This window comes from Podarcis cretensis (assembly GCF_951804945.1).
Source record: "Podarcis cretensis genome assembly, chromosome: 11".
Classification (NCBI taxonomy): domain Eukaryota; kingdom Metazoa; phylum Chordata; class Lepidosauria; order Squamata; family Lacertidae; genus Podarcis; species Podarcis cretensis.
Window position 1 is genome coordinate 51,160,571 of NC_137180.1, and position 12,769 is coordinate 51,173,339.

Genomic DNA, 12,769 nt, shown 5'->3' on the forward strand with positions numbered 1-12,769 from the left:
AATGATCTAAGCCAGGAATCTGAGACACCTCAAGATTAAATAAAGGTCCCGTCCCCCGCATCAGTGAGAGCAGAGGCTTAATTCAAGCTGAAAATGAAGAAATGGGTCTTCAGTTAATTATACCGCCCCACCAGGAAAGGAAAGGGCAAGTGTCTGCAAACGGTGGTGCAGTGGGCAGGGGAAGAACAGAAGAGAGCTTAATCGCTATGAGAAGAAAAGAAGCAAGGTTTTCCAGAAGGGTTTGAGCACATTTTTAAAACTTCTGTTTTCTTCCATTGGGACACTATTCAGTTTAATTGACATTTGAAAGAAAAAGAATTCACTATGAGAATTCATTCTTGTCCATGCATTCTGCTACATAGAACGATCTAGTGTTAAGTTATCTCAAATGCAGACCAGCTCTTTCTGACACAAAGAAAAACTGGAAAAAGTTCTCCTGGTGTTATGATTCATTATTTTCATTATTAATTATTTTGGAGAGCTGTTTTAGGTATGTCTGACATGGACATGCAACGTAATCCTAGGCATATTTATGTTGAGTAGAAGTTATAGAGTTTTCTGGATTATAGCTGAAAAGAATACTACTTGGAAAGGAAAGGAGGTTAAACAGAAACAGGAAAACTGCAAAACAGTTAGTATGCAAAGCAAAGCAAACAAAAGACAATTTTTCAGGAAATTTTGGCACCTTTCCCTGTTTTCCCCTCATGCAATTTCAATGTATACATAAATCACCCCACTTAATGACATGGATTATAACATTATGATGCCTGATTAATATATAAATATTAGGTATCCATAGCATGTACTTAAAGAAACAAACCCAATGCACAATCCTAGTTACATTTACTCAGAAGTAAATCCCACTGAGTTCAAGAGGGCTTACTCCCAAGGTAAGCATAGAAAGGACTGCAAGCCTTAGATTGCAATCCTAAACATACTTACTAGAAAGGAAACCCCATTAAATTATGTGATTTTCTGAGTAAGCATGGTTAGGGGTAGACCTGTAAATTACTAATCCGGTGTTTCCAAGTTTTATTTCTGTGGCCTCTCCTTCAAACGCATCTTCAATGTATCTTCACATATCTAGCACATGAGGGCACCCATCCTGCCACAGATTATGTGTACCACAGCCATAGAGCTGTGTGGCCTGTTCTATGCCTGCTCATATCCATTCTTGAGAAATATCCATGCTAAATCCCAGGATGCCCGAAAACTGGTTCAGATCATCTGGTCAAGAAGTATCTTGACCAACACCATGTAGTTTCATCCCATCTTCTCCAACCTGCACTGAGAACACTCCCTTCTCAAGGATCTAGGGTTCCTACCCTTCGTAAGAGGGTTTAAGAAAGTTTGTAGAAGTCAATATATAACTGGGGTCACAGCTGAAATGATTTCCACAAGAGAAGGTGCCACAGACCCACGCAGATCAAAAATACAAAACTGCATTAGAAAAAAGAGAGGTAGGAAAAAAACCATTAAGAAAATCCTGCTTACCAGTGATAAATGGGATTGTTCAGCAACTGCATCAGTCACACTGCAAGATCTTAACCTTGCAGAAGGATCTCTCTGCTGAAGGAAAAGGACACACTGAATTATTAAATGTACACTGGCATTTTTCCCTTGACTCAAAATCAATTAGATTCACTTTTTGATATTGTATTCTCCTTTCTTCCACCCTCTGCAGTTCGATCACCAGAAATGAAATCCCCCTTCAGCTGACCAACTTCAAGAAAGATGACTTTCCTGAATATCAAGTATAGCTGAAAAATATTCCAGCAATATTAATACAGAGTTAGGAGAGACTAATGGGAGGCTGGAAGATAACTAGAGCATTTGTTGGGATATCTGTTCTGGATGCTCTTCAAAAAAAATGCGGTGAGTGAAGAAGATGTGGGGAAATATGGAAAAACTTGGGTCACCCTTCTAAAGAGAGGGCTTTATTTATCTTCATCTGCCTCTATCACAAAGTAAAATGGAGTAATATCCATGTACCTTACAGGACAGTGTGAAGATTACCAATGGACATGAAGTACTTTGACCACCCTAATGTCTTGCAAGGCTTCCACTGTAACTAAGGTCTAGGCATCTGGTCTGGTATTTAGACCTCTGGTGTGCCTTGGGGAGCAGCGTCCCAAATCACAAGGAATGGTGGGGGTTTGAAGGGCTGCCTTGGAGAGCTGTGGCCAAATCCTAGAAACCTGAGCAGGGGTGGGGAACCTCAGGGCCAGCGGGGCAAATCCACCCTCTCCATCCAGCCCTTGTGACTTTCAACCAGCCCTGTTCTGCGTCCTCCTTGAGCGCCTTTCCCTGGCTAGAATCTGCACTTGCATTGTGATAACACCTCTTGCATCTCTAGATGGAAAGGTGCAGGAGTAGAAATCTCTGGTTTTCGCCATGGCTGGAATGCCACCCAATGTATAGTGCTAGAAGTCTAAGCTCTGCATTGCCCTTTCTGTTTTTTCGCTTTTGGTCCCAACCTGCCACTGGCATGTTGTCCTGGAAGGCTGCCCAGAAGAAAATGCAACCCTTGGGCCGATAAAGGTTCCCCACCCTTGGCTCCTCCATTGTCTCCTGGGACAGACGGATGCCAAGAACCCTTGGCCGAGGAATCGGCACCGTGTGAAACACTCTAGATGCCTTGATTCCCCAAGCCAGCTTTCCCTATCAAAGGCAGTCTGCTTCGATATTATTCTCAGAGCTGGAGAGTTTCAGTGCAGCAGTTCCTCCCACATATAGTTCTCCTCTTCTCTTGTTCCCTGTCATAGCAGAAGACAGGAGGGGTGGGGAGGAAGACAGGATGGTCCCCTCTTAATGTGCTTTAGGGTGTTCCAAGCTTGCATATTGATAGGACTAGCAATGCTAGGACGCTCCCTGAAAAGTCTAAGGGGTATTGGATAGACCTTTTGCAATGCATGTGTAACTGTAGAGTTACATCTGCATACCAAGGCTCCTGTGGTAGACGTTTGTCAGTACATTTTGGAGAAGGTTCCTTACATGCGAATGTTATTATGGATGGGGTGTTCTTTCAGCCGGGTTGTCTGTTGCTCAAAAACGATTAAGCCACTTTTACAGGATTATTAGGTTCATGTGAGAACCAGATCACATGATCAGCAGGAACAGAAAAATGCACGATAGGCTTATCACATATCAGGTGCCCCCATTTGATGGGACACAGAATTGACTTGATTAGGAGAACAGCTTGTAAATGATTCACACCTTGCAACAGCCACAGTGATCATGCAAGAAATGTATTATGCAAACCCAACAGTATTTCACCTACGTACAAATATCAGAAATGGTTATATTCATATAGAGAAAGTGCTTTCAACTAACTGCTTCTGATATTGTAACAGCCCCTTAACAGAATCATGTAAATGGCCATTTCAACAGGACTTAATCCAAGTTTTTCTTTGTATCTGAACCCAATAAGCATATCTGGTGAATATTTCAAAGTTATTCATAAATGAAACCTTCCTATATTTAGCTTTCTTATCTCCTGAAAAATGAAAGGCAAGCTGATAAGGTGTCCCATTAAACTGTGATATGCAATATTTGAAATTGCTTCCTTTAAATAAATAGATAACCTAGCAGTACCCTTATCCTCAGTCACTTATACTGTCGCCCTGCCAATATTCATCATTGACCATTAAATGCAACTGCTGAGTTATGGGAACAGATGCTAAACTCCTAACATGTTGGGACATTGCTCCCAATCAAAAATTATCAACTTATATCCACTGAATACTTGACCTAACAAAGGTCAGGCTATACCTGTAGTAATTTATCAGAAAAACATACTGAAAGTTACACATAAATAAAAGACAACTGCGATAGTCCAATTCTAAATATGTTTTCTCAGAAGTCCATTAGATCCAGCAGGATTTGCTTCCATATTCGGTTTGCATGCTAAGGATTGCAGCTGAACATTTACTGATTCAATGGGACTTGCACCCCAGTAAATATTCAGAGTACTGCAACCCTGCTGTATTGTAAAGCGGTCCGATTTTAATTAAAGAAGAGCGCACACATTTGCGTGCTCTCGTGTAGAAGAAAGTAAGGTCTTTGGAAAACTGATTATCTTAATCTCCGAGTGCAAAACATTTCTAGCATTTGCAAGAATTTCAGCAGTCAGAATGGACGGCAGCATACAGAAGATAGCAGAGTACACATTGAGGTTACTTACAATCATAGAAGAGAGTTGTTCCCCATTTGAATCTGGAGTGATCTGAAGTCTTCTGTTCAGTTCATCGGACAGCTCCTGAGGACTGGTCCGGGAGATGGGCGATGAAGGTGGGGGTGGCAAGGACAGGCTTAAGGAATCGCTGCTTGCATTAACCTCTTCTGAAATGGTTTCCCAGGGCTGGCGGAAAGGATAGAACCTACGGTGAATATGCAAAACAGCAACCTTCCCTGCCATACGTCCCAACGCAACCATTCCACATAATGTGAACCCCGTCTTAGCTGGGCTGCTTATCGAATGAACTTAAGAGAACCAATATGTACTTTAAAAGTCTCCCGAAAACGTGATTAGCATTTGATAATCAGCTTTGCTCTTAACATACTGTACTATGGATATGAGAGGGAGCTGGGGAGGGTGAAACTGGCAGGTAGTGGAAGTGCAATCGCGAAATTTCAGAAGCACTGGGTTAAAGGAAGCGCAGTTATAGAAGACATGCAAGTTCCTCCACATCTCCGTAAGTGGGAATGCAGGCAGTGGGGTGGGGTCCTTGCTTGTGTTTTATTGACTGACCTGAGAATAACTGCAGCATCAACTTTTTTTTTTTAAGACGCAGAAGTGGTGTTTCCCATGCAATACATTATTTAGTGACTGTAAAACATGCTGTGAGTCCACCCACCAGGCTCCCTTGCTGTTTATGTCATTTACCCACTGGAACAATTGCCAGCTATTCCTGACTTGAGGCCAAACCCTCAAGGTTATATTGTGAGCCCCCACCTCAAAGGAATTCAAGTTATCAAAATCAAACTATTGAGGCACAAAGCAGATTACACACAAGGACCCAGGTTTACATCAAGTAGGAAAGAAGACTCCAATAGCCAGAAATCAGCAGCCTGGAAGCTGAATTTTGCAAAAGCAATGCCATTAAAAAAATAATAATAATTGCAAGTATTATTTGATCTAATAAAAACAATGTTTAATTAAAGTAAACTTCCCTTCCACCCAGCAAAAGTGGCATTAGTTTTCTCAGTTGTGCCTTCCCCCACCCACTCTTTCCATCTTCTGGATTAAACTATTGGCTAAATGAATATTTGACAGTTGGTGGGTGTTGGTGGAAGATGTGTGACATTTAAGGTGCCTTCTGGACCAAATTAAGACAATAAAACCACAATCTGCCATTGTGAATCCTCTGGATATTTGCCAAGAAGCAAATCCCAGCAAGTTCAATAGGGCTTACACCACCACAGTAAATGTACAGAGGATTTCAATCAACATTAAAGATGTAAACACACATGCATTATGTATCCCCAGATGTTGTTGGACTACAACTCCCACCATTCCTAGCTAGCCAGACCAAGGCTGAGAAAGACTGGCCTATACCAGGCATAGGCAAACTCAGCCCTCCATATGTTTTGGGACTACAACTCCCATGATCCCTAGCTAACAGCATCAGTAGTCAGGGATGGTGGGAATTGTAGTCCCAAAACATCTGGAGGGCTGAGTTTGCCAATGCCTGGCCTATACGAACATCCAAGTCTTGTTCAGCTGTTCTGTTGCTCAGTTGCATTTACTAACTAAGTAAGGTCACTGGCAAACAATAACATACTAACAAAGGACAACACAAGGCTTCACACAATGGGGGGAAGGCACGTGTATCTTCCCCTCATAAATCTCCCACACTGTACCTTTCTAATCTTGCCTTTAACACACATTTTGTGTTTGGAAGCCTCAGTTCCTAAGGCATTTCAAGCAGACTTTCTGTAAAATCACGTAGAGCACCAAACTGAAAAGCCAGTTTTAAGTCCTGCATGTACCTCAGGTGCCTCTCCACCCTCCAAGGGCGGTACCTCTGGGTCCAAATCCTCGCTAATGTGCCTCCTGGATCGAAACCTCCGGTGAGCCGCCTCTTGGTTTATTTGCCTGATGTTGTTGTCAGATTCGGATGCTACATCCCTGAAATGTTAGGTTGACAAAAGAGTAATGAGTTAGGTCGGAGGAGGAGGCAAGTATGAGCACTGTAAGTGGCAGCACACCTAAATTAGCACCAAATTTAAAAGCAACATTTCAGGACCTATTAAGTCCACTCTGTGCATATCACAGCTAGTGATGAATCCCTAGGTCTCTTGCAAGCTGGATTAAAGTGAGATCATTCTGTACTCCAAAACAAAGAAAGCCTGCAGCCAGTCTCAAGCAGTCAACTTCATTAAGGGCAAATTTCAGTTCTTGCAGTAGGAACAGAGTCCAGGCTGAAGCATGTACGGTATTTAAAGCACAGTACATTACTGGATGGGACGCAGGTGGCACTGTGGGTTAAACCACAGAGCCTAGGACTTGCCGATCAGAAGGTTGGTGGTTCGAATCCCCGCGACGGGGTGAGCTCCCATTGCTCGGTCCCTGCTCCTGCCCACCTAGCAGTTTGAAATCACACAGTGCAAGTAGATAAATACCTTCCAGTGGGAAGGTAAACGGCGTTTCTGTGTGCTGCTCTGGTTCGCCAGAAGCGGCTTAGCTATGCTGGCCACATGACCCGGAAGCTGTACACCGGCTTCCTTAGCCAATAAAGCGAGATAAGCGCCGCAACCCCAGAGTCGGTCATGACTGGATCTAATGGTCAGGGGTCCCTTTACCTTTACATTACTGGATATAACCCTGTTGATGCAGTTCTCCTTACTGTGTAGTGATGATGACCTCAGAAAAACTATCTCATGGGGTGAGAGAGGAGACCCCCAAGCTCCATTGCTCATTCTTCTGGAGACTGACAGAAAAGGCTTTTTAATTGTTCTGCTGAAAATCTAATTCATTAAAGGTAAAGGTAAAGGTACCCCTGCCCGTACGGGCCAGTCTTGACAGACTCTGGGGTTGTGCGCCCATCTCACTTAAGAGGCCAGGGGCCAGCGCTGTCCGGAGACACTTCCGGGTCACGTGGCCAGCGTGACATCGCTGCTCTGGCGAGCCAGAGCCGCACACGGAAACGCCGTTTACCTTCCCGCTGGTAAGCGGTCCCTATTTATCTACTTGCACCCGGAGGTGCTTTCGAACTGCTAGGTTGGCAGGCGCTGGGACCGAGCAGCGGGAGCGCACCCCGCCGCAGGGATTCGAACCGCCGACCTTTCGATCGGCAAGCCCTAGGCGCTGACCTTTCGATCGGCAAGCCCTAGGCGCTGAGGCTTTAACCCACAGCGCCACCTGTGTCCCTAATTCATTGCCATCCCTTTAATAAGGAACTGATTGTGCACCTGAAATGGAAATCACCTAGGGGTCCTTTGCTTGGGAATTCCCCTTTTCTCCTTGGCTTTGGGATGAGAGCGGGGAACGACTACCAGTAGTTCCTATTTATTTATCCTTACAACCACTAGCACAAGCTAAAAGGTTGCTGAAGTGTGCTAGAGCTGGTTTCTTTGAATACAACTTCAAAGCTTTAAAGGGTTGGACAAGCTTGTTCCAAGTTATGGGGAATGGGTCAGATGCCAACACTACACTACTTCCTTTTTCACCTGAACAAGGAAAAGGAGCCACAGATTTTGGAAGGAGCCGCACCATAATATTTGAAAATGTTTTTTTCAAGCATGCAGTCCCAGGTTCTGGAATCTCCATGGACCTCATGGAATAGGGCTAGGAAGAACCTCTTCCTGAGACCCTGGAAAGCTGCGGAGACAATGGACATTACTAGACTGGTTAAGTAGAAATTAGCTCTTGTATGTTAAAAGTTAATTTCTACTTAACCAGTCTAGTAGTGTCCATTGTCTCCGCAGCTTTCCAGGGTCTCAGGAAGAGGTTCTATGTTAGAGCTCTTGTATGTTAAAAGTGGAGGGACACGGGTGGCGCTGTGGGTTAAACCACAGAGCCTAGGGCTTGCCGATTAGAAGGTTGGTGGTTCGAATCCCCGCGACGGGGTGAGCTCCCGTTATTTGGCCCCTGCTCTTGCCAACCTAGCAGTTCAAAAGCACCTCAAAGTGCAAGTAGATAAATAGGTACTGCTCCAGTGGGAAGGTAAACGGCGTTTCCGTGTGCTGCTCTGGTTCGCCAGAAGCGGCTTAGTCATGCTGGCAACATGACCCGGAAGCTGTACGCCAGCTCCCTCGGCCAATAAAGCGAGATGAGCGCTGCAACCCCAGAGTTGGCCACGACTGGACCTAATGGTCAGGGGTCCCTTTACCTTTACTTTATGTTAAAAGTATTGATCTTTGAGAGAGGAGACTCCACTACCAAGCATACTCTGTAGAACAGCTTTACCACTTCATATCAAGAAGCATAAAATTCCAACACTCTTGTTCATATTCAGAAAACAAAACTCTTTTGAGTTTCATAAATTAACTTTCCCATCTTATTGAAAAACGGAGCTGATTATCAAAATAAGTCATCAAAATAAGGATTACTTGCAGCGTCAAAAGACAATGCAACAAGGGAGGTTGGAGCTAGAGAGTACATGACCGAAATTACGGCTATAAATCCAAAGAAAAACAAACATCCAACTTGCAATATTTATGTCGCAGTGGAAAGAAAACGTAGCTGCTTGTCAAAAAGCCAAATGCAACTGGATGTTAAACTAATGCCTGGTGTCAGTACAGCTGATACCCCCCCCATTCAATTATGCATGGCATTTGAAGTTAAGCTTTTCATATTTTTAGAAGGGTAATTCTAAGAAACGCTCAAAAAAATTCTCAGCGGTGAACATGAAAAGCACTCCCATCACCAAGGTAAGAAGATTACATAAATTACATGTGTATATAATTCAGTGAAACACTGGGGGTGGGGGGGAGAACTAGCTGTGACATCGCTTAAGCTTAATGAGACCATTTTGTTTTCCACGTCTGGTAAAAAAATACTCAGACCAGGGGGTGCCAACCTTTTAAGGGCTGTAGGGACATTTGGATATTTGAGCAAGTGTTGGCCCTGCCATCTCCTTTAGTCCCTTCTCTTCCCCCCTGCCCTGGATTTCTGCTCACCCACCTAAAGAGAAAAGGCAGGAGCAAGCACACTTTCCCAAGGGATGTGCATAAAACCCAGATCCAGTAAAATTACATAAATTCCAAGGCTTAGCTTAAGCTGAAAGAGCAAGTGGGAAAGAGCATCACTCTTTCAACTTCCTGCTTCAGCTCTACATAATTAACAAGGGTGAAAAGGGTATAAACCAGGAGTCAGCAAACTTTTTCAAACCTTGTGGGTTTCAAACCTTGTGGGGGGCCGGACTGTATGGGGGGGGGGTGAACGAATTCCTATGCCCCACAAATAACCCAAAGATGCATTTTAAATAAAAGCACACATTCTACTCATGTAAAAACACACTGATTCCCAGATCGCCCGTAGCCCAGATTTAGAAGGTGATTGGGCCGGATCCAGCCCCCAGGCCTTAGTTTGCCTACCCATGGTATAAACCAGCCTCACTACTGCAAGACCAAGGGGGGTAGTAATTTGGGGAGGGGCTCAGAAGCTTCATGAGCACCACAGGAACACCTCAAGGGCTCCACTGAGCTCACAGCCACAAACAGATAACTGCAAAGATTTGAATAAGAACGGGTTTTGTTTTTTTTAATGAGAATGGAAGGAGTAAGAAATAAGCAGAATACAGGGAGAAACAAATACAAAGTTCCATCTAGCTAACTTAAGCTGAACAAGTTTCTCATTTGCATGCCGGAACTGCATTTGTTTGCAAGATGTTAGGTCAAATATCCAATTAGAGATTGGTCTATTTTCATCTTGGTGACAAGGAGGATAGACAATTGACTCCTTGATGGAACCAAATCAATGGGAAGGTGACATGGGAAAGGGCAATTATGGAGATGAGTGTTTATTGCTGTTGGTCAGGTAGGAGAGGTGAGACTCACAGTTATTTCCTTCTGACCAGGGCTAAATAGATTTTAGCATCTAAAACTTCATTATGGTAGATTAATGGGAAGCAAGGGAAATACGTGCTGGACTAGTCGTGGGGAAATGAGAGTCCTTGGTTGAGTTAGAGAGACTTTTTTTAAAAGACTGGCACAGAATGTCGTGCCAGTGATATCATTCCCCTTTACCCAATAAATCAAACAATATTGATACACATACACACCAAATGCCTACAAGCAAATTACAACAGAGCTACTCTGCTCTCTAAATGGATGGTAAACTTGCGAAAATCAGCATCAACTGCTGAGACTCTAATCAAAAATGTCTTTGTACAATGGAGGAAACTCCCACACGGGAAATATCAGATAATGAGATGTGATAAATCCTGCTGTATAAACATAACTACAGGAGAAAAACGTCCCCATGTCCTGAAGGGACCATCTCTTCATTCTTCAATTTCACAGTGCTGAAAAACTTTGGAAGACTAATCAGCAGAGTGAAGCATTGAACAAGCTAGGCAGGCTGTATTGCATGGAATTACGGTAACTTGAAATGCTGAGAGGGGACCTCAAGATACAGCAGGCTTTAAGCTAAAGATGTGTGCCTTACATGTCAATCCCACACATGTCTACTCTGAAGTAAGCCCCATGAAGCTCAGTGTACACAGGACTGCAGCCTAAAGAGACTCAGCAATGTTCATGATAGGCTCTGGTTCAAAATAATGAAACAAACCTGCAGTCTAGAAGGCTTGCGCAATAGGGCTTCCCCCCATTGGCTTTCCAGTGTCCCTTAAAATTAGCTTGGGGGTGGTGTCTGAGAACCCCAAAAATGGTTACAGGGAGAGAACAGAGGGGACTGCAGTGTTCACCCCAGCATTGCTACATTCCACCCAGTAAATGTAAAGGTCTCCGATTTAAGTCTATTTATATTGTAGATATGCTATGTGGCAGCTGCATTGATTTCCAATAGGACTCATTTCTAAATAGTGTTTTAAATCACACAGTTTTAGACCACTAGAGTCAACAGGATTAACAATCCAATTCTATGTATCCTTACTCAGAAGTAAAACCCACTGGTGGAAAACTGGATTTAATCTTTAAACGTGTTTGGGATTGCAGCCAGTGCATCAGATTAAGCCTTAATAATTGTGTGAAAACTGAGCAGTGAATTAGGTTCATGAAGGTGAAGCGGGAATAATGGAAGAGGCAATCACCAGTACAAATAAAGCTGGTGTGGAAAGGCAACAGCAAAATAACATTCATTATAGTAGGTCAAACAATACATTAACTTAGACTTTTACTGTAATATTTTTTTAAAAAATCAAGCATAAGCCAATTTAGTTGGATTCTTTTTCTCTGTAAACTAACCCTAAGACATATCCTAATGGCAAATCTAAGCACTCTGGTTCAAAAAAACCCACACTTAAAAATTTAGAAAAATCTGAAAGAGTCACCTTGTTATTCTGTTGCAACAGAACCATCAAGGAGAGCTATACTAAGTGCACCAGGAGGTTTTGTAAACAACTGCCCCTTTTATCAAATATACAAGTACTTTAATTTTATCACCACAAAGGCTGATTTGGGACGATCACATTTTGGATTGATGAACTGATATATGAACTAGCCTTTTGCCCATGCATGCAGCCCTTTGTAGAGTGAGCAATCAAACCAGTAAGTCTCTAAGTAACCATAGTTTCCTGTTTCATCTGCACCGAGAAACTATGGTTACCAGTTTTAAAACAAGCTAGGGTCAGGTTTCATTTTTCTTTCAAAAAGAGAGGAGAATTATCTGCATCTACGGGCAAAAGAGTTGTTCATATATTGACTTATTAAACTTCCAACCTGGGTCACTGTAAAATAATGACTATTTCTAATGACCTGGAATTTTAAATTTTCTATGCAAGCAGTGACTATGAAATTATGAACTTCCATTTCTAGACAACCGCAAAACATTTTACAAACCATCAATTATGAGGCTACCTCCTAGAGCAGTCTGCATTACTTCACTGAAAATGCAGCACTGTTTGATGAATCTATCTATGAGTCTCACAAGTGCAGGCTCCCTGATGAATGAAGGGTGGAATAAACGCAGATGAAACAGCTAACAGAAATGTGTGGCATTTAAATTGCTATCTTCTGCTTCCTTTACATTATCTTGAACAACAATTACTACTTTAGGGGTCTCATATTTCACCCCTCAACTATCAAACATCAGCTCTGCAGGTGAGAACAAGCACAAACTTTTTAAGCTTCAGTCCAGTGCCCTGTTTTCAACAGTGACGAGTCAGAATCCTCCAGAAAACCCATGATCATGACAAGAAAGCTAAAGACCTCTGCTGCTGTTTGTCCACCAAATCTGAATACAGAGATTCCATTTAGTGATTACGGCTTTTAGTTCTGGAAGACCTGCTCCCTGCCTTGGTCTCCTCCCACCTGACCTGGGAGGGCGGGGCCCGGACTGACTCCAGCTACAAAAGCTGAGGCTGCTGAACATACTCTTGGGCTAAGTTGTTGCTGAGGCTTCTTTGTGGTGGGGAGATTGTTGCTGTTGGTTTTTTATACAGTGGTACCTCAGGATAAGTACTTAATTCGTTCCGGAGATCGGTTCTTAACCTGAAACTGTTCTTAACCTGAAGCACCACTTTAGCTAATGGGGCCTCCTGCTGCTGCCGCATCGCCGGAGCCTGATTTCTGTTCTTATCCTGAAGCAAAGTTCTTAACCTGAAGCACTATTTCTGGGTTAGTGGAGTCTGTAACCTGAAGCGTA

At 43.1% G+C, this 12,769-nt stretch overlaps 1 protein-coding gene across 10 annotated transcripts in view; it reads right to left on the reverse strand.

The window, feature by feature from the left end:
- NEDD4L (NEDD4 like E3 ubiquitin protein ligase) overlaps positions 1–12,769 on the reverse strand; it is a 260,860-nt gene that overhangs the window by 52,528 nt on the left and 195,563 nt on the right. For all 10 annotated transcript variants that reach the window (XM_079994713.1, XM_079994715.1, XM_079994714.1 and 7 more), the window contains 3 exons: positions 5,992–6,130; positions 4,184–4,360; positions 1,495–1,569 (listed from right to left, as the gene is read on the reverse strand). In XM_079994713.1, coding sequence (XP_079850839.1) covers positions 1,495–1,569; positions 4,184–4,360; positions 5,992–6,130 — 391 coding nt within the window. The remainder of the gene's footprint in view (positions 1–1,494; positions 1,570–4,183; positions 4,361–5,991; positions 6,131–12,769) is intronic.